This window comes from Zingiber officinale, chromosome 7A (assembly GCF_018446385.1).
Source record: "Zingiber officinale cultivar Zhangliang chromosome 7A, Zo_v1.1, whole genome shotgun sequence".
NCBI lineage: Eukaryota > Viridiplantae > Streptophyta > Magnoliopsida > Zingiberales > Zingiberaceae > Zingiber > Zingiber officinale.
This window is the reverse complement of record NC_055998.1, coordinates 118,663,576-118,686,285: the sequence shown is the minus strand read 5'-3', so window position 1 is coordinate 118,686,285 and position 22,710 is coordinate 118,663,576. Positions and strand designations below refer to the sequence as shown.

General features: G+C 37.1%; 1 protein-coding gene across 1 annotated transcript; it reads right to left on the bottom strand.

Moving 5' to 3' along the window:
* Window positions 1-18,296: 18,296 nt before the first annotated feature.
* LOC121999662 (receptor-like protein 12) lies at window positions 18,297-22,004 on the bottom strand. Its single transcript, XM_042554313.1, has 2 exons — window positions 19,853-22,004; window positions 18,297-19,039 (listed from the first exon to the last, which is right to left on the bottom strand). Exons 1-2 carry the CDS (start codon window positions 22,002-22,004, stop codon window positions 18,297-18,299), a joined length of 2,895 nt encoding a protein of 964 aa, XP_042410247.1.
* Between the last annotated feature and the right edge of the window lie 706 nt (window positions 22,005-22,710).

The following is a 22,710-nucleotide window of genomic DNA, read 5'->3' as shown; positions in this document are numbered from 1 at the left end:
ATTATTTTTTTAACCCTATAGGTAAAATCTTTAAAAAGGAAATTAGCTTAAAAATTATAACCAATTGGGAAATCTGAACCTTAGAAATAAAATCTTTAAAAAAAAATAATTATTTTTTTAAATTCAAAATTAAAAAATAACAAAACACAGACATTTTGAATTTAAAAAAATAATATTTCTTTATATAAGTAGCTAATACGTTAAGATATCCCCTTAATATATTACAATACTCCGTAAATACTTAAATTTATTTTATTTTATTTTTTTTAACTAAATACTATAATCCAATTGGAAAATCTAAGCTCTAGAGGTAAAATCTTTAACAAAAAAATTAACTAAAAATTATATCCCAATTAGGATGTCTGAACTCTATCAATAAAATCTTAAAAAATATATTTTACTTATTTTTTTAATCAAAATAAAAAAAAATCATGATATACTGCACGACGCGTACATTTGTGCACTGTACGTGTCGTGCAGTATATTAAAATCGTGTATATATATATACACACACAATTCTTAAGATTTTTATGTGTGCGTATGTGACAGGAGTCAAGGTCTCCTCACCTTCGCCTACACACACACGATTCTTAAGATTTTTATGTGTGCGTCGCCTACACACACGATTCTTAAGATTTTTATGTGTGCGTATGTGACAGGAGTCAAGGTCTCCTCACCTTTGCCTTTATCTTCGTCAAAGTCAAGCAAATTTGAAAAAGGTGAGTTTGTTGGTCATGGGATGCATGCTTAATGGCCTCGCCACTGATGGAATTACCTTCAATGGTGTCACTTTCCTCATCTCTTTCTTTATTGGAACAAGTTATATAGGAGAATTGCTTTGTATCTTGTTGTGGTACGGCCAGATAAGAAATAAGCGTTGACTTTGTTGCCATTCATGATTTGGTATGTCATCCATATGCATTAATGCTATGGTGGAGTCCTGTTAATGATTAGAGTTCTACCAAATTTTTTTTTAAGGATCCTAATATAACACATTATGTCGTATCAATATTTGAGTTTTAAATATTTTTTATATAGTCTAATTAATAATACGTAATTATATGACTACATACGTATTATATCAATTTTAAAATAAAAAATAACTTTAAAATTTTACTATTGTTCTTAAAATACAAAATTTAAACCTTGCACCTAGAATGATTAGAACTTTTTTATTCAACTTTTTTATTTTACAAACCTCTTTAAAACCTTACATTAGAGATGTCCTAAGCTGAATTAGTCAAAAGATAAAATCATATCTTTATTAACTTAATAAAGACAGGCTAGGTCATCTATCTATATACACATAATTATTTTAAATAAGGGGCACGAGTTCTTTCAGAAAAGTCTTGTTGTTCCCTATCTATGTAAAATATGACACCTAAATAATAAATAAATAATAAGATTATTTGAAAAATAATCTTATTGGATTTTTTCAGAATTTTATGAAATTTTTCGGGATTTAAACGAATTCCATATGACACGTTTAAGGAGATAAATTAATTAGGCTTAGGGAAAGCCTGTTTGGATTATCATTTTAGTGGGAGTTGATTGAATTAATCCACGTATGGTTGGATTTTATTAATATAAGGTATAAAATTTTTAAACTAGGTTTTCTTTTTTCCTTTTTTCTCCCGATTGCTTTCTTCCTCTCCCAAATCCCTCGACCAAAGCTCTTCGCCTCCTCCCGATTCAGCATCGTCGATAGCCGAGCAGTGCTCTTTGTGCCCCTCGACGCTGAGCCCTCGCGACTTCATCGCACATCGATGCCACTGATGCCGACCATCCGCGCGAGATCCGCCGGTAACGTAGCAACTATTGCCAGCATGGGAGGTGAAGCTACTAGCAGATGATGCCACCCCATCTTTCGACCATGCTATCTCCTTCCTGTGCCAATCGTCGTCTGTGCCGCACTGCTTTTCGTCGGGGCAGACTTGGGGGCCAGCGTTGCTAGCCAAAGCAGTGGCCATGGCAGCGACTATTAAAGCCGACCAGCCATTTTCTCTTGATTTGCTTGACGTCGGCCGCTTATTCCACTGTGGGTTTCCTCGTTGAGAAGTCGCGATGGACAACCATAGCTCTGACCACAAGCAGATGCTGGTGATCTTCCCCTATTGCCTCTCTTCACCCATGATCAGATATGTGATCGTTGCCCCTTCACTTGATGTTAGCTTGGAAATGCCACAGTCGCTGCTATCGTGAGGGGCAACACCGTCAGCTATGGTGAGGGTCCCTGAAACTCCCTATGGTGTTGCTGTTCGGATGTATAATAAAAGTCTAGCTTTTTGTATAAATATTTATTTTGAAATAAGAATACATTGGTCAAATGTCTGCATTTAGTTTAATGCAGTTATCCATTTAATTCATATTATAGATAACATGGTGTGTGATGTCACACAGAAGATCATGTTATCTGTTCTTTATAAATTATAAATAGTATCTCACGACCAAGATGGATATGGACAAACCATTGGAACGGTCGTAGTGTAATTTGGTATTAGTTTATCTTGACTATAAGATTACACTAGTATATTATGAGTATATTGAGCAGGACCATTTGAGGTTGTTTCTTTTTATACTAACTGCAAAAAAGAACAAAACATATGTTATTATGGATGTGCGTACTCTTAATCCCGATATAATAATAAGCGCATATACTTAGTATTTATTTCTTTAATTTATCAATGGGTGAGATTTATTTCGTTAAATCAATAAACATGATAAGTTGGGAAATAGTATTATTTATATGGTGTGTTGTTGATTATAGAAGGAAACTGTGTCCTAATAATCTAGATTGATGATGTCCCCTTAAGGAGCTCATAAGGATTATCATGTAAACCCTATAGGTGGACTTGGTCCGGCATGATAATGAAGTTGAGTGGTACTACTCTTGGAACTAGATGTTAATTAAGTGAGTTGTCAGTAACTCATTTAATTGGACATTCTATATCTTAAACACAGGGAGACGAACGCACTCATAATAAGAAGGAGCCCATAATGTAATATGAGATTGACGCGGTAGTTCAATAATAATTCTTTAGTGGTATGAGTTATTATTGATGAACTTGAGTTGATTGTTTAGGGCGAACACGGGAAGCTCAAGTCCATCGGGAGACCAAAATCAATTCCTTCTCTTGGTCCCTGTTGTAGCCTCTATAAAGCCTTGTATCCACTAAGTCCACTTAATTCATCGGGACTCCCTCACCAAGTGTCCGGTCAATACCTTTGACCCACTTGGACTTTCCTCCTTGTGCCAAGTGTCCGGTCAACCTTGACCCACTTCGACTTACCAATACCAGGTGTCCGATCAGCCTTGATCCACCTGGATTTTCCCGTGCCTGGCTTCACTCACCAAGACTTCCCTTCCGCCTAGCTTCACTCAACAGGACTTTCTTTCTGCCTAGCTTCACTCACTAGGTCTTTCACCTGGCTTCACTCACCAGGATTTTCAACTGCCCGGTTTCACTCACCAGGACTTTCCATCTGCCTGGCTTCACTCACCAGGACTTTCCTTCTACCTAGCTTCACTCACTAGGTCTTTCACCTGACTTCACTCACAAGAATTTTCCAACTACCCGACTTCACTCACCAGGACTTTTCTTTCTGCCTAGCTTCACTCACTAGGTATTTTCACCTGGCTTCACTCACCAGGATTTTCCTTCTGCCTAACCTTCCAGTTAGGACTTTCCCAGTCAAGTATCTGGTCAACCTTGACCTACTTGACTCTTCTTCAACCCAATCTGATCAAACCCTGATCAGAGGAGAATTGTACCAACAATCTCCCCAGATGAATGATGGCACCTGCAATCTCCATGTATTGTCAGTCTCCATGTATTATCAAACATCGAAATCCAAACACCAAGACTCAAGCTTGAATCAACTCAAGCTCAGTCAAACAGGTCAACCTTGACCTAGGGAATATTGCACCAACACAGATAACCTAGTAGATCCTTTCACTAAGGTCCTTCCGGCGAAAGCTTTTGATCGGCATGTTGAGGGGATGAGAATCAGATGTATGGCAGCAGTTATGGCAACATAGTCTTTTAGTATAAGTGGGAGATTTTTAGAGTATATACTAAAAGTCTAGCTTTTTGTAAACAATTATTTTGAAATAAGAATCACAATTGATCAAATGTCTACATTTATATGCTAAGTGTAGTTGTCCATTTAATTTATATTGTAGATAACATGGTGTGTAGTGTCACACACAGAAGATCATGTTATCAGCACTTTATAAATTATAAATAGTAGCTCACGACCAAGATGGATAGGGACAAACTATTGGAATGGTCGTAGTGTAATTTGGTATTAGTTTATCTTGACTATAAAATTACACTAGTACACTATGAGTGTATTGAGCAGGACCATTTGAGGTAGTTTTTTATACTGACTACATAAAAGAACCGTGCCTTTGTTATTAGGGAAGGGCATACTCTTAATCCCGATATAATAACAAACACGTATACTTAATGTTTATTTCTTTAATTTATCAATGGATGAGATTTAGTTCGTTAAATCAATATGTCTGATAAGTTGGGAAATGATATTATTTATATGGTGTGTTGTTGATTATAAAAGGAAACTGTGTCCTAGTGATCTTGGTTGATGATGTCCCCAAGTGCAACTCATAAGGATTGTCATGTAAACCCTGCAGGTGGACTTAGTCTGATATGACGATAAGGTTGAGTGGTACTACTCTTGGAGCTAGATATTAATTAAGTGAGTTGTCAGTAACTGATTTAATTAGTTGACATTTGATATTTTAAACACAGGGAGATTAGCGCACTCATGGTAAGAAGGAGCCCATATTGTAATATGGGATTGGTGCGGTAGTTCAATAATAACTCTTTAGTGGTATGAGTTGTTATTGATGAACTTGAGTTGGGTGTTCGGGGTGAACACGGGAAGCTCAAGCTCATCGGGAGACCAAAACCAATTCCTCCTCTCGGTCCCTGTCGTAGTCTCTTATTTATAAAGTCTTATATCCACCTAAAATCCAACTTCTTACCCATCTCAATGGGGCCGGCTAAGCTAAGCTTGGAGCCCAAGCTAGGGCCGACCAAGCCATTTAATGGGGATAAGTTGTGGCCGGCCAAGCTTGGAGCCCAAGCTAAGTGGCTGACTACAATTAATTAAAAGGGTGTTTTAGTTTTTAAAATTTTTCCTTATGTGGAAGCAATGATTTTAAAAGAGAGTTTAGAAAATTTTAAAATCTTTTAAAAGAGAGATTTTAATTTTTGAACCTTTCATTTTTTGTAACCATCCACATGTTTTAAAAGAGAGATTTTAATTTCTAAAAATTTTGCTTTTATAACTAGTCAACCATGAAGGGATTCAAAAGAGGATTTTTTTTATTTTAAAATCTTTCCTTAAAAGGATTTAAAGGATACATTTTAATTTTAAAAATTTTTCCAGAAACAAATAAGGAAGTTTTAATTTTTTTTATTTAAAACTTTCCTTATTTGGAGGACATAAGGTGGCTGGCTATAACAATGAGGAAAAGGAAGTTTTAATTTTTATTTTAAAATTTTCCTTTTTAGTCATTAGCAAGGAAAATAAGGAAATTTTAATTATTTCTAAAATTTTCCTTTTTTGCCTTGACCAAGGAATATAAAAGAGAGGGAGGGGGTGCTTTCATGAGATACAACACATCTTCTATTCCTCCTCTCTATTCCTTATGACCGGTCATTGCTCTTCCTCTTCTCTTCTTCTTTGGTGGTCGGTGGCATCATCTTTTGGAGATTGTTTGGTGGCCGGATCTTGCTTGGAGAAGAAGGAGAGAAAGGAGGCATTCTTTCCTTGTGTCCCTTGGAGATTGGTTGGTGGCCGAAAGCTTGGGAGGAAGAAGAAGGCTTGGGTGGTTCTCATTTTGGTAGATCGTCACTCACATGACGTCCAAGAGAAGAAGAGGAATACAACAGAAGATCAAGAGGTCTATAAGCTACAAGCGGTATAACTAGTAGTTTGTTTCCGCATCATACTAGTTCATTCCTTTTGTATAGATTTTGAAATACCAAACACAAGAGGTTTTCAATTTTAGGTTATCGTTTTGTAATCAATTTTGTGTTTTCGATTTCATGTTTCAATATTGTGCTTCTATTGAGGTCTCTATAATTAAACCTAGTTTACGGTTAGAAGTTTAAATTTCTGATTTCTTTGAAAGGCTTTGTCTAGGCAGTGGTGGATGATCCCATACCCAAGAAGGTCTGTGCCTCGCCACGTTTGTCCTGGAAGCCAATCTTTGAAATAGAAATTTAATCAACTTCTGTAATATGGTTTAACTTATGAAGAACACATTGGTTAAATTTGGAGTAAGAATGTTAAGTTCCGTTCCCAATCCAAATTTAACTTCTGAAGGACAACTTGGATTAATAATGTTAAGCATCGTTTGCAATCCAAGTTTGGACTTCAGTAGAGCACATGGGTAGCTAGGAAAGTTCTGTGCTTGTACAAAATTTTTGTACAGGAGAACGGAACGACATCCGGTAGTAGCGACCAACATGCCCTAGGGAGCAAAGGAGGTGCACATAGATCCATAAACCTCGAAGGCGATGCCATTGGACAATGCAAAGGTAGAACTAGCATCTATAAACCTCGAATGCGATGTCATCCAATGGTATGACTGGCTTGAAGCATGCCATGAGCCTCCAAAATGGGAGCAATTCAAAGAAGAACTCATCAATCAATTTGGTCCCTCTAGTTATGAGAATGTTGATGGAGAATTGGCCAAAATTCGACAGACTTCAACCGTACTAGAGTACCAAGGATGATTCAAGCGACTCTCTAATTGAACTCATGATTGGTCAAAAAAGTAACTACTGGGCACTTTTATTGAAGGACTTCTCCTTGATATATGACGAGAAGTAAAAATGAATCAACCGCGCACCATGAAGGCTGCCTTATCCTTTGCATGACTACAAGAAGAGAAGATCAATGAGGAAGGAAGAAGAAATAACAAGGTAATTCATGTAAACACATTGCATTATTCAACACCGGTAGATTGACAAAGGAAGAGATCAAGAAAAGGATGACAAAGGGATTATGTTGGCATTGCAATGAAAAGTGGCACTGCGGTCATCAATGCAAGCAAAATAGGATACTGATGATTGAACCAATAGAGAATTCTGAGGAAGAAGATGATTTCGATGAAGGTGAAACACAAGATAATATCAACGAAGTACAAGATGACTCTATGACAATATCAGTTCATGCCTTAGAAGGACTACAAACTCCGCAAACGATGAAGGTAAAATGATTCATTAAAAAGTAACCAGTAATGATACTTATAGATTCACGAAGCACCAACAATTTTCTACTCAACCTTGGCAAGAAGGCTTAAACAAAAAATAGAGCAAGCATCTACATTTGATGTTAAGGTGGCGGATGGAAGATCACTTACAAGTCCAGGAAAGTGTGATGGTATTAAAATTTTCTTACCAAATTATGAATTAATCACAGATCTCTTTCTTCTACCCCTAGATGGATGTGATGTTGTACTTGGAGCACAATAATTGAGAACATTAGGAGACATAATATGGAATTTCTCTCAAGTAACAATGCGCTTCCTAGATCAAGGAAAAGAAGTTTGCATCAATGGCAAGAGACAAGATGTTATGACATCAATCAGTAGTTATCAAGTAGAGTGATTATTAAAGAAAGATTACTCCATTTTTCTCATCAACTCTCCATCAAAAAGGATCCTAAAAGTACCTCACATACCCCTCAAGAATTAGAGACACTTCTTTCAAAATTTTCTATGATATTTGCTGAGCTAAAGGGACTTCCTCCATCACGTTCACATGATCATCGTATACCTCTAATACCGGGGAGTGCACCGGCAAATGTTAGGCCTTATCACTACCCTTACATATAGAAGGAGATAATTGAGAAGATTGTACAAGAGATGCTTCAAGCTGGTATTGTTCGCCCAAGTGTAAGTCCATATTCTTCTCCAGTACTGCTTGTACGAAAGAAAGAGATAAGTTGGCGGATTTGTATAGATTACCAGGCACTGAATAAAATTACAATGAAAGATAAGTACCCCATCCCCATCATTGATGAATTACTTGATGAATTAAGAGGTTCCTCATTCTTCTCAAAGTTGGGTCTTCACTCAGGCTTTTATCAGATAAGGATCTATTAGCCAGACATTCCAAAAACAACCTTTCGGACTCATGATGGTCATTATGAATTTCTAGTCATGCTTTTCAGTTTAACTAATACACCTTCTACATTCCAAAGTTTGATGAACGATATTTTCAGGCTTTACCTCCGCAAGTTTGTTTTGATTTTCTTTGATGATATTCTTGTTTATAGTTCATCGTTCGAAGATCATTTGCATCACCTTTATAAAGTACTCACTCTTTTGCATGAGTATTCTCTTTTTGTGAAAAGATCTAGGTGCAGTATTGGGACAACTAAGGTGGAATACCTTGGTCATATTGTAATCCAAAAAGGAGTAGCTACTGACCTCTCAAAGGTGCTAGTTATGAAGGAGTGACCCACCCCAAAGAATATCAAGCCATTACGTGGTTTTCTGGATCTCACATATGCATTTAGATGGTGTTCTGAAGCAGAAAAGACATTTCAGAATTTAAAGGAGTCTTTGATGACAACATCCACTACAAGAAAAACCCTCATAGACATCGGTGGAACAACAACAGTTCTAAGCAAAAATCGATGTCTTTGAGTATTTTACACCGGTTTCTCTAAAAATCGGTATCTATGAGCGCAGATTTTCGCTCATAGACATCGGTTTTTTAGCCGATGTCTATGAGCACCTTTTTTTTTGTTAATAGACAACGGTTTTAACAACCCGATGTTAATGAACCAAAAATAATAATTTAATTTTTCCACCAGCCAAAATTTACAACACTTTACAAAGTTCCCTCCAAACCTAAACCAATATCGCGCCCCTTCTCTCAGCCTAAACCTAAACCTAAACCTAAACCTCCGACCATCTCTCTCAGCCTCATCTCCCTCTTCCCCTTCCTGGATCTCTTCCCCTTCCTGGATCGACGCCCCTTCCTCTCCCGATTAGGATCAAAACCACCTGCTTCGGTCCTAAGCAAAATCGCAGCATAAATCGTTCCATTCTGCCTCCTCGTCCGATCCTCTCTTCCTCCTCCTCCTTCCTCTCTTTGCTCTTCCCGGCTAAGGTAGGGGCCGACGAGATCGCATCGAAGCACTTGATTCATTCGATTCCGGTTCCTGTTCGCGAAACCAGTTTCTTTCGATCGAGGTGATGGCGGACGTGCAGATGGGGGAGACGGAGACCTTCGCGTTCCAGGCGGAGATCAACCAGTTGCTGAGTCTCATCATCATCAACACCATCTACTCCAACAAGGAGATCTTCCTGCGCGAGCTGATTAGCAACGCCTCGGATGTGAGACATCGCTGCTTTCCATGTTGCTACTCCCGTTTTTTTCCCGTGTTGTCGTTGCTAAAGCAAATCGTGTGACTGCAGGCACTCGATAAGATCCGGTTCGAGGGTCTCACCAACAAGAGCAAGCTGGACTCCCAGCCGGAGCTCTTCATCCGCCTCGTGCCTGACAAGGCGAACAAGACGCTTTCCATTATCGAAAGCGGCATCGGCATGACCAAAGTTGGTAATTTCTCTTCTCCGCACCTTGTCGGGATGACGCCGCCGTCTTGACGAACGCTCAAGGTAATGTAGTCCGAGAAATGCCCTAATTTTTGGCTCCTCACGCTTACGATCGCTTTTCCTGGTAGCCCGTAGGCGGCATTAGCCCCGTGATGTTCGGAGCGCAGCTGTCGGCAGAAGAGGACGAGAGCTTGAGCAAGAGGTAGGGAATGGCTTATATAGTGACGTCTGTTCTTTCTTTTTCTTATTTTCTTGTTAAGGTTTATTTCTGATCTTGTTTTCGCCTCTCACTCAGTTTGATTCGAGTTCCATGGTGAGAAAATTGTCGTTTTGTTTTCCTCCCATTATCGACTTCCTTGATATGACGAGAAGAAAGGGTTTTTTTTTTTAACAGTAGGAAGCATGTAGCAGTGTAATAGTTCCGAATGTTGCTGATCTCCTTGCTTTACAACCCGCAGCTTCATTTTCTCCTATTTTCCTCCAGTTCTTGTGTTCTTCTATTTTATTTATCAATTTTTCTAAATTTTGTTTATGCCACCTCAGTTGACCTAGATTCTCCTTTGTATCACAGACTCGAGTTTACTTGATACTGGAATATGCAGCTAAAGGTGAACTCTACAAGGAACTACAGAAGTCCAAATGCTTCAGTGAGAGGCGAACTGCTACAGTGAGTTCTTTGCAAACACACACTAACGGTTATCAGTGTATGAGCTTTTATCTATTATTGCCAATGAAGGACTAACACTCTAATCATGTACCCATAGAATTTGCAGTTCCTTTCTCACTGTATGTACAAGTGTATGAGCTTTTTGTACTGATATATGAGTGATGATATTGGAACTCAAAGAAGAAGCACTGCAACCGCCCAATCTTCAAAACATTCATCGGAGGATCAATGAAAGTGAGTAAGCCTATCTCCCTTTAAGAGAAATAATCTAAACTTATTACGAAGCGAGATCCCTAGATTTTTGAATCACCTACATATGTTGCGGAGTGCTATGCTTCTTAGCCAGTTACTCTATATAATTCTTACATCAGTTGCTTCTATATGACTGTATCATTTTTAGATTATAGCATTGCACATTTTGTAAATAATTTGCTCTTTGTTTTGATGGGTTTTTTCTGATGGTTGTTGACATGAATTTTGAATCTTGACCTTTGAGATTGTGATTTTCTTGCATTGTTGTCCTATTTTCATACACTTTTACATGTTTTTTTCTTCTCTTTTTTCATTGAATTAAATCGCCATCTATGTGCCACTAGCTGACATGTGGATGCTTGTGGTTGGGTTTCTGATTGCATGTGCTTTGTGTGATTTTGCAACTAGAATGGATGTAATCAATTATGCAATATTTGAATTTTTGTTAATCATGTGTCTCTTTCACAATTCTGAAAGCTATCAATAAGCTTCATTCTTTAAAATCAAATCAAGATGGATAGGGTTTCTTTTGTAATTGTTTACGTAGTTTACAACAATTCTTAGTGATCAAACTCGACAAGGATGGATGACAAATTAGCTGATACTGTGACTGTTGGGAGCAATTTCTATAGTAAAGTTGAAAGATTTATGGCCATTCTTAATGCATTCATTGACTTCATACAGGTAATTTGTCTTTGTAGAACTCAAGTTTACCACCCCTATCACTACAAGAAAAGAAAGAAAAAAGCTTAAAGACAATGCTTTTCTATGTGGCTAGAAAAAAAACATATCATTCTGGTGAAAAGAAAGAGGACTACTTCTTGACTTGTTGGATGGGAAAGGATAGCACTCAGGTAACTACCAATAACCAAGTGTCCTCTTAAGGAACCAAAAGAGTAGTAGTTATACTCCTATCCCGCAGCTCTATGATGCAGAGTTGCTTATAGTTCAATGAGCTTCTAATTAGGTTTATCATCACAATGTGAATTTCTTATTCCCAGGATGATCAACTAATGGCTCTACAACTGGCTACTAAAATGTGGATCTCCTTGAAAAGGAGACCAGTGCAGGTTCTTATAAGTTTAAATTTACTAATCTTTATCTATGAACTTGATAAACTAAACTTCTTCATGAAATTCATCTCTTGCAGGGATGCATATTTCAAGGGAAAGAGCCGCTACAATTCATCGCACTTTTCCATCCCATGGTTGTTTTGATGGTACCACCTACTAATTATTAATTATTTACCACTTTGATCTAGCATGTCTAGGAAAAACATTTCACAGTCTTTTTTGTTAACTGTTATATTACAATTATTTCTCTTAAATAGGGTGGAGTCGGTTCTGGGTAAAAAGCTTAATTTCAGAAAAAAAAAAAAAAAACCTGAGTGATGAAACTTATGCTCCCGATGGCATTGCGCTGATCCAAGTATCTGGTACATCATCCCACAACCGTAAGGCAATGCAAGTTGATGCGGTATGACTATTCACATTTTTGTTATTCATACTTTAATTTTTATCTACAATCTTCTTGTATTTAAAATTAGATGGGAGAAAGAGCCATCAAAGCTCTCACCAACCGAGCTACATGACACCTATCATCTTCATTTTTGTAATTAAGAAAAAAAACATAATTATCATTTAGATACTTGAGTACTACAATTACAATGGCGTTATCTGTTTTTTTAGGTGGCGGCATCCTTAAATTCCTATGATTGTTTTGTTTTGCAATCTGGGAATATAGTTTTCACGTGAAATGGAAGTTCAAGTACTCATGAACAGCAATAGTGGGTTGATCAGACAGCAGAATTTTTGAAGGTATAATATGTAAAAATGTTAAAAAGATTTTGTGCCTAAATATCATCCTCTATTTCTTTTGTGCTAACATGTTAGTCCATTTGACATTCATATAATTAGTTAATTGAATTTGGATAGAATATAAACGAGACAACAATTTTATATTATGGTTACCAACTTTGAATTATAAACATATTTCGGTCAGCAAGTTATCTTTGTTATCTTTTCCATTGTGGAGCATCCATATAGGTTAATCATTGAATGATTGAACTTGCGAGGCACAATTATAGGTTGGAAAAGATTTTAAAAGTTATCAGCAATATCTCAGGTGCAAATAGTCCTTCCATACATTTTCAGAGAAATATGATGTACTCCTAGATCTGTTGCTTCCATACAGTTTAAAGAGTGATTCTTTATCCAACGTCATGGTTCTACAAGATTTCTCTTTCGCCTGCAGTCAAGTGCTACGCTGAAGCATTGCAAAGAGGGAACAGAAAGCTCGGCTTTCTGGTTTGCTCTTGGTGGGAAGCAAAATTTTTCCAGCAAAAAGAGCACTCAAGATGTTGTTAGAGATCCTCACTTGTATACCTTTACATTTAAGCAAGGTCGGACATATCTTTTTTCCAATTTCCAAGTCATTGTTACCTTCTATGCTATCCTTCATTCAACGTTCTAACAACTGTGTTCATTTGTGATCAACAATGATTTGGCTCAAAATTGAGGAAATATAACCCCCAATCCTTCTTCCCTCATTTATGTCAAAGGAAACAGAGGAAAAGGGTGTATGGTGAAATCCTGGTTCCATATGTGTTTGTTTTATATCAACCTGTAATGGAGCAACATTTGTTTTTGTGACGAGGTGTTGCACATTCTTGGTACTGAACTTCTTTTGTCTGTTGCTTTCATAGATACATCATGTCGGCTTCTCGGCTCCTACACCAATTCAGGCTCAGTCATGGTCAATTGTCTTAAGGGGGCGTGACATTGTGGCCATTGCAAAGACAGGATCAGGAAAAACAGTAGGCTTTCTAATGTCAGGGTTTGTTGTTCTCAAACGCAATCATAATAATTCTAAGATGGGTCCTACTGTACTGTACTAATTTTGTCACCAACGAGGGAGCTGGCCACTCAAATACAGGATGAAGCAGTCAAGTTTGGTAAATCATCAAGAGTATTTTGTGTGGTATGTTTGATGATAGTTGTTACATTCCTTATTTTGATTTTTTTTGGTTTGCATGATAATGAGTCAGCAATAAAAAAAATTCAATACTCCTGAGGACCAAATGCACCCATGCTCTTATGCCATGAGTCCATGGACAGATGTCTTGGGACTAACCAGGTGCAGCCATTATGCTTTAGAAAATGTCATTGTTTTACAGTGAAACGAGATGGTTATACTTAGTATCCGTTATGGGACTAATATATTATTTATGTGTTTTTACAGTTTACAAATCTCAAGTACTCCAGAGTTGAAATTGATGAAGTGCGGTTCGAGTGGGCTGAATGCATGCTAGATTACATTTGAGTAGGAAAGGTATTTGAATTTTGAAAACTTTGGTTGATGCATGCATTTGCATGGAATGTAAATTGCGGATATTACCTTGATGTGTACAATATTTATTACCTTTTGATGTTGTAAAAAGAATTTGTGTATTTTATGGATACTGTTGTAAGAAGAATATTTATGTAATTTGTGAATATTTGTGTATTTTATGGATATTGTTGAAGAAAAATATGCCTAATTTGTGGATATTTGTATATTTTATAGATACTGTTGTAAGAATAATATTGGTGCATTTTATTGGTTTTTCACTGTTCGGAAATTGAATTTGTGTCGTTAAACAAACTTGATATTACATCGATTTTCCACCGCTGCAAAACCGGTGTCATTAACTAATATTACATCGGTCATATACCGCTGCCAAAACTGGTGTTATTAACATATAATATTACATCGGTTTTACACCCGATGTCGTTAAGTGATACTACATCGGTTTTAACCCGATGTCTAAAATGACAGATCTTTTACATCGCCTTCATAGACATCGATCGAAAATATAATAGACATCGGTGGAAAATCGATGTCTATGAGGGTTTTTGTTGTAGTGATTAGTTCTTGCAATAACTAATTTCAATAAGCAATTTGTCATTGAAGCCGATGCATTCAGAGTTAGAACCGAAGCAGTACTTAGGCAAGAAGGACAACCATTAGCTTTTACTAGCAAAGCACTATCTCCTCAACAACACCTTCCTGGAGTGAATTTAGATGGTGAAGTTAAATTTCAACCTTATGCTATTTTAGAAAGGAGACTTGTGAAGAAGAACAATCCAACGACGATTAAGTTGTTAATTCAATGGAATAATTTATCTATCGATGATGCAACATGAGAATTATATGATACCATTCAAGAAAAATTTCAGAGTAAATTGATAAACAACCTTGAGGACAAGGTTGTTTTGAAGGGCGATGGAATGATAGGGTCCTTTAATGGATCTATTCATTTATATCCTTTAACTTTATTTCCTTTTCTAAAATAAGTTTTAGACCTTTTCCTTTTCTAAGATAAGTTTTAATAATATATTTTCTCTTGAAAATGTATTTTTATTTTAGACATTTTCTTTTGAAAATGTAGTTTAGGTCTCTATTTAAAGAGACGTTATGTAATTTTGGATGACAAGTAATTTTCCTTTTAATTAATCAATTTCATTTGATTATTGGAGATTGTGATCACCCTATCCCCCTTTTCATTTTTCTCTTTCCATTTTTTCACGTGATAGGCCCCTAGGTTCCTATAAGATATCTTGCATAGGTTTTTGATTTACCTCTAAATGATGGTGTTGAAAAGTTGCATTAGAGTAGGTCTTGGTGAGTTCTGAATTTTTGGTTTTTGATATGCGATTCGATTCTTGTACAGATTTTGTTTTTTTTCCTGCATTTGTTTTTGATGTACATCTAGATGATTGCGATGAATTTCTGTATTAGTAAAAACACAAGCCTTGTTGTAGGAGTGGGATGGGAAATGGATATTGAGTTTTCTGCATTGGTGTGATGAACAACTTGTTGGTGGTGTGGGTTTGTGAGCATGAGATGAGGCTCTATTTTTGCATTTTCGGTTATGATTCTTGTATTTGTGCTATGTGAACATCTCGGGTTTGATAGTAGATGCAGATAGAGAGGAACTAGAATGATTTTGCGATCAAATTGTGATTTATTTGTAGGGATTGGAATTTTTGCGTTGTTTTAGTAATTGCCTTCCATTGTTACCTATTGATACTTAGATTGTTTATGTATTGTTAGCAATATCAAATGGATCAACTAATGAATGATAGTAGAAGAATGTTGCATGATTACTTGTGTGTTTACACATGATTAAATAAAGTTTCTCTATATGGCTAACTAAATCAACATGAGCATGAGTGGTAACAATATGGGATGAGTGCCTTGGGATGAGCTCTGGGGAGGACACTTCCAAGCATAAATGATGATATATAGAATGGTAATGGTTAAATGTTTCATTTTTCGAAAGAGGTACCTCACAACGACACATGAATAAGGAGTAAAAATATGGGCTCAATAAATACAAATATGGTTGTCACAATTGTTCCATGTTTACTCTTAGTTGGTATATTAGAGTTTCTTCTTTTCCTACGTACATGCAATACCATATTTAAGTTAACAGTACTTGTTATTTTCTTGTATGCAGGGACCATCGTTATAGTGAAGTTTTCTTTGAGATGGTAAATGACCTATGTTTATTTATGTCGAATGTAGACTTTGTTTTACAGCACTTGTATTGTATCTATTCAGAAAATATACTTGCTGGGTTGTAAACTCACAATAAAAGTAATGCAGGTGGGGAGGATAGCGCCCAAGCTGTGATGGGGAATGTGGAGGTAGAGTAGTTGAGGAGATGAGATGAAATGCATGATACACTATCCGGTAGGGTTGTAAATGAACCAAGCGTTCGTAAACAAGCTTAGTGTTCAACTTGGTAAGAGTTTGTTTATGTTCGTTCAATATACATAAGTTTAATTAAACAAACAAACTTGAACAACTCGTTAAATTAAACAAACAAGTTTGAACAGCTCGTTAAAATAAACAAACAAGCTTGAACATATATGTGTTCGGCTCATTAACGTTCGTGAACAGTGTTCGTGAACAACGTTCATGAACAGTGTTCGTGAACAACGTTCATGAACAGTGTTCACGAACCATATTTATTAATAAAACTTTTTTTAATATGCTAAATAAATAATAAAATAAAATAAATAAATTTAAATTATCAAATTCAATAATCAATCAAACAACTAAAAAGTTTCAAACAATCAAACAAGCTTGAATTAAGAGCTTGATAACATCTGAATGAAACAAGCTCGAACTAAGCTCAAGCCAAGCTCTAACCAAGCTCAAGCCATGCTTCAAACAAGCTTAATCTCATGAAAAATAAACCAAGTCAAGTTTGAACACTCATTTCAAAATCTTGGCTCATTTTAAGCTGGCTTGGTTACCTTATCAAATAAGCTTGAACAACCCAAAGTTCGGCTCGGCTCAGCTCAGCTTATTTACTGTCCTACTATCCGGGGCCTCTAAGTGAATGTCATCCGTTTTGAGATTTGATTACTAGTTATGAGTTGGAAACTAATTCTTGTTGGGGGATTTTTATGGATTTTCCATTTGAAAAAGACATGCTGAGTTTTGAGGTTCATATGAAATAAATAGAAGGAAATTGAACCTTTTTCAGTAAAATGCATGATTCCAGTGTATTTGATTGGAAAGACTCGAGTAAGGAGTAAGGATTGTTTCATATGGTGGTCAGAGTTCATGTGGGTTAGAAAGCCGAAGAGCTGGCCTATAGAGCCCACATCCTTGATCGGCCATGCCGATCAGATAAGTCCCATGTGGACGCCACTCCTGACTTGAATCGGGTTTACTAAGGATCCGACTCCCTCATGCCCGACCGACCTTACCGATCGGATAGGATCTATGTGGACATCCCTCCCGGCTTAGACCGGACTTCATAGGTTATCAACTCCCTCATCCCCGATTGATCCTGCCAATTGGATAGGTTCCATGTGGACACTACTCCCCGTTTGGACAGGACTTACGAGGGACCCGACTCCATCATCCCCTATCGGTATAATTCAGGTATTAATCCAGAATTTTCCACTGACCATGGTAAAATCATTACTTTTTGACCCAAAGGTCACATATTCGAATCCTTAAAATAATCTCTCGTAAAAACTAAGGTAAAATTATATACAATGGATTTTTTCTCAGGATTCGACATGGCGGGAGTTTATGCACCGAGCTACCTTTTATAATTCTAGAATTAAGATTAAAATTTCTCATTAGAAACAAGATAAATTGGGAAGTATTCGCGAAGACCCATCCAAACAGTAAGTATCTTAGCTAGTTTGTCATTCCATTAGAGTAAAATCTTTACCGCGTACAACAGTTAAGATTTGAATCTTAGATGCTTAGTTAATTATTTGGAGGATCTTATCGTTGCACCGTAGATCCGGGGCGAATTCATAGCCTTTTCAGAATCACGACTTATGATGGAGGTGATAAAATCACATGAAATTTACAGCTCGTTTGGCTTCTGATTACCCATATCAGTATTTATTGCTAGGATTCAGACAGAAAAATTAATCCACGTTTTAGCACTCATTTATTTCTTGCATGCAGTTGTTTTTCTTCTTCTTCTGTCATGTAACAATTTTTCATAAACCTGATTGCATCTATGTCGGATCATCGATATAATACAAATTCATCAGGTAAACTGAAAAGTGGAACAATGTCCCAAATGGTTCTACAAGTACATAACAGAAGTTTGCAAATACTTCCTATTTCACACAGCACCATTATTCATATTCTAGCTAGTAGAGCAGCATACAAGCTGGAGTGTTTCTCTTTGATAGGGAAGTACAATCAGCAAATTATAAGGCTTTCAAGTTCATCTTTGTCACTTTGTCTTCACCTTCCAAACTTCACTGCGAGTTGCACATAGTCATAAATCCTGTCCACCATCTGGAAGAGAGCAATTCTGATGGACTTTTTCATGATCATTGCGCCCCAATATGCCCAAAATCCGACTATAAATCCCATAGCAATGAAGGCATAATCCAGAACTTTTTCAAGCTTGCTGCCATTAACATCATCATCATCTCTTGCATGAAGTGGACCTCGCTGGGCTTCATCACTAGGACACTCGGGTAGTGGCCAACCACAAAGGTCCTTGTTGCCAGCGTATATCGCAGGGTCATCGAAGGTTAGAAATTGATTCCCGGTTGGGATTCTTCCGGACAAGTTATTGAAAGAGAGATTCAAGTGACTGAGAAAGTTTAGAGCAGATAAGTTGGAGGGAATTGTGCCAGTGAGATTGTTCATTGACAAGTCAAGAGAAAATAACTCTGTCAAAATGGCAATGTTTTCAGGAATTGTACCGGTCAAGTGATTGTTGGACAAGCTCAGGAAGTGCAAATCACGAAGCATCATTAGCTCGTTTGGGATTTCACCAGAAAGATTATTATGCGATAGGTCTATGCTGGTCACGAGGGAGAGAATTCTAATGTATTCATAGGTTGATCCTTTGGCAGTTATTAGGATCTTATCCTTTGGTCTATAAGAGCCCATAGGTGCCATTGCACATTGAAGATTATTATCATGGCATGAGTTAGAATTGGTATAATATTCTTGAAACATAGCCTTGAAATGTCCTACAGATGAAGGTATTTTACCAAATAATTTATTGAAAGAAAGATCCAAGACCTTAAGAGAAGCGAGGTATCCTATATTTATTGGGATGACACCGGTGAAAGAGTTTGAACTCAAATGCAAAATTTGCAAAGAAGTGAGATATCCAACCCATGTTGGTATTTTGCCCGACAATTTATTTTCACCGAGATCAAGAGTGATTAACAATTTACATTTTTTTAGGAAAGAAGGAAATTGTCCAGAGATACTATTATTGTTCAAGTGTAGATACTCTAATGCATGAGGAAATGAGTTTTGACAATGTGGGAATGTACCAGATAAGTGATTGTTAGACAAATCAATGAAAAATATGGAAGTTAAATTACACAAGAAGGGTGGAAAACTACCATTTATATGGTTATTAGACAACACCAAAATTTGAGCGGAGGTTGTAATCGCTAAGTTCGTTGGAATTGGCCCTTCAAATGAGTTGTTTGAAAGATCAGTAAATGGAGAAAGAGTAGAAGGTATTAGACCACTCAAATTATTTGAACTTAAGTCAAGATATTGAAGCCTATTATTTGGAATGAAATTTGAGAACCAGAGTGGAATTGTTCCTGAGAGTCCTACTCCAGAAAGATACAGTGAATTCAAATACCTTTGGGATTGAATCCATGAAGGAAATGTATCTCCCAAATGACAGGAACTCATATCAATTTCATAGGCATGAAAAGGGGGATGCCAATCATTTGGTAGAATTACATCCAAGGAGTTAAAAGATATATTCAAATATGACAAGTTTGTAAGTTGAGAAAAGTGAGCTTGAGTCATGTTACCTTGCAGTGAATTTGAGGAGAGGTCCAGTTCCTCTAATTGAGCTAACAGTCCAAGGTTGGATGGAATAATTCCATTCAAATTATTGTCAGCAATGCGTAAGGATGATAACGCTGCTCCTTGTGGACAATTAGATAAGCCATCAAGTAGATCTGCTAACTCTCCGATGATATTGTTTAATGACAGATCTAGCATCCATAGGTTGCATAGACGGCTAAAAGTCTTTGGTATTTCTCCAGTTAAGTGGTTCTCTGATACATCCAAATAACGCAGGTTGAAAATTTTGCCAATCGTTGTTGGTATTTCTCCAGTTAAGTGGTTCTCTGATACATCCAAATAACGCAGGTTGAAAATTCTGCCAATCGTTGTTGGTATTTCTCCAGTTAAGTGGTTCTCTGATACATCCAAATAACGCAGGTTGAAAATTCTGTCAATCGTTGTTGGTATTTCTCCAGTTAAGTGGTTCTCTGATACATCCAAATAACGCAGGTTGAAAATTCTGCTCAAAATTCTGTCAATCGTTGTTGGTATTTCTCCAGTTAAGTGGTTCTCTGATACATCCAAATAACGCAGATTGGAAATTCTGCCAATTGTTGTTGGTATTTGCCCAGTGAGAAAGTTGTCTTGTAAATCTAATATTAGCATATTTTGAAGACTCCCCAAAGTCTTTGGTATTTCTCCAGTAATCTTATTTTCAGACAAAGCTAAAATCTTCAAGGAAACCAAATTACCAACACTCTCTAGTATTGGTCCTGTGATATTGTTTCCACTCAAACGTAGAAATACCAAATTCGTAAGGTTGCCGAGGCTCAACGGCATCTCACCTGTTATATGATTTCCAAACAAATCAAGATACTCCAAATGGATAAGTTTCCCTATTGTTCTTGGAATATCTCCAGTTATTCGAGTGTAGGACATACTCAAGTATCTCAAGCTTGTGTAATTCCCTAACATCTCTGGGATTCTCCCATAGATGTTATTATCGTGTAATGCTAAGAACTCCAGTTGGTGCGGAAGGATCGACAAAATTGTTGAAATTTCTCCAGATAATAAGAAATTCCATCGCAAATCTAAATATTGCAACATTCTGCTAACATTCTTCAGAATTGTAGAAAATTCTCCTGCTATTTGAGTATCGACCAAAACTAGCTTCCTCAAATTATGCAGAGCTCCCAAAGCAACTGAAAACGCCTCAGCATCAAACACCGTCATCCAGCATCTAGATATATCGAGGTGTTCAAGATTACTGGCATTAGACAACCACCTCAACATGGAAGCGCTGATGTTCCATTCATACCCACTGAGATCGAGCATGGTGAGGGATGTGAGGTTAAATGTGGGTAAAGAAGGTGGAACATTTGGGAGAAATGCATCCCCCAAACGCAACACTTGTAGAGTAGGAATCAAATTAATTTGGTGGAGCCAATTGGTTGCTTTAGAGAGGTTGGCACAACTCATGTCGAGATATTCTAGAGAATTTAAGTTGGGGAGCCAACTCAAGTTGTTTGAGAATAGAGTACTTGGATATGCATAACAATTTCCAAGGTCAAGGTGTTGTATGTGGGAAAGATTCCCTAATACAGGAGGAATTAATCCATCAAAACAGGCATTGGAGAGGTTAAGGTATTCCAAGTGCACAAGTGAGGCAATCATGGGAGGCACATGCGCATATGAGAAGTTATTAAAGCTCAAATCCAAGTATCTCAAATGCTTCAGTTCAAACAGAGAAGGATTTACCTTGCTCGCACCAATACGCTCCACTACCCATGGATTATAATCATAGGGATAGAAATCAATCTCCGCCCAAAGATAATATTCATAGGGGTTGCTACTAATCCCCACCCGTGGATTATATTCAAAGGGATAGTGAAGGTCAAGACTAGTGACAAAACCAGTAACATTGTCGCAAGCAACTCCTCTCCACTTGCAGCAATCATAGCCGGTCCATGAAGATAACCACTCGCCAGGATCATACATATCGCTCTTGATGGCAATCAAAGCTCTCCTTTCACTCTCTAGGCAGGTGTTCCCCTTGTTGGCATGTAGAGAATCATCACAGTTTGCTCTATTGCTCAACAGTATTAAAGCGGCAAAGATAACTATAGCATGCTTTGAAGAACTAGAAATCACCATGAAATCCCAATTAAGAGTCATTCGTAAGTTGATTCTCTCTCTAGGAAAGAGGGGAAGAAGTTGTGAGTTGGAGGGAATGCAATACTTAGTTCGCATATATATAAGTTGTCTTAATCGTGTGAAAGTTCAATATACTTGGTTTCGATTGGAAAATTAGATGACTTTTATTCGTGATAGTCCAAGTCCAGTTAGACAATGTTGTCATTTTCATAATAATGGTCACCTACTGCGATGATTGATCGATGAACAAGTCAATTTATTTTATTAATAACAAACTTTCTTTTAAAATAGGAAAATGGACATTCAATTTTTAAACATTATGAGAAGTCCCAAATTACTCTTGTTATCATTTCGATTTGCCTGACTTCCTCGAACGCAAGTGAAACTGCTTTACAATTTATTCTTATTTCTTCTTGCTTGACCAAAATTCATAAAGAAGGTAGGCGACGATAATATTGCAAAAAGTCATGTTGGTGGCCTCAAATGAGATACTGAGTAAACCTCCATGTAGGAGGATATTTTTCACCGAATTCACCGGATCCTTGCTCTATGTCAAATAGTTATTAGCTTGGTTATGTTCCGAGGCAAGGAGGGGGCGATAAAAAAGAATAATAAATTTAATTAGCCTCATTGACTAGCCCTAAGATGACTAGTTTGATCCTAAAAAATTTTTCCACTGGTCACTAGGATAAATCGTGAAGCCCGCACGACGGACAGCCTAAGAGCC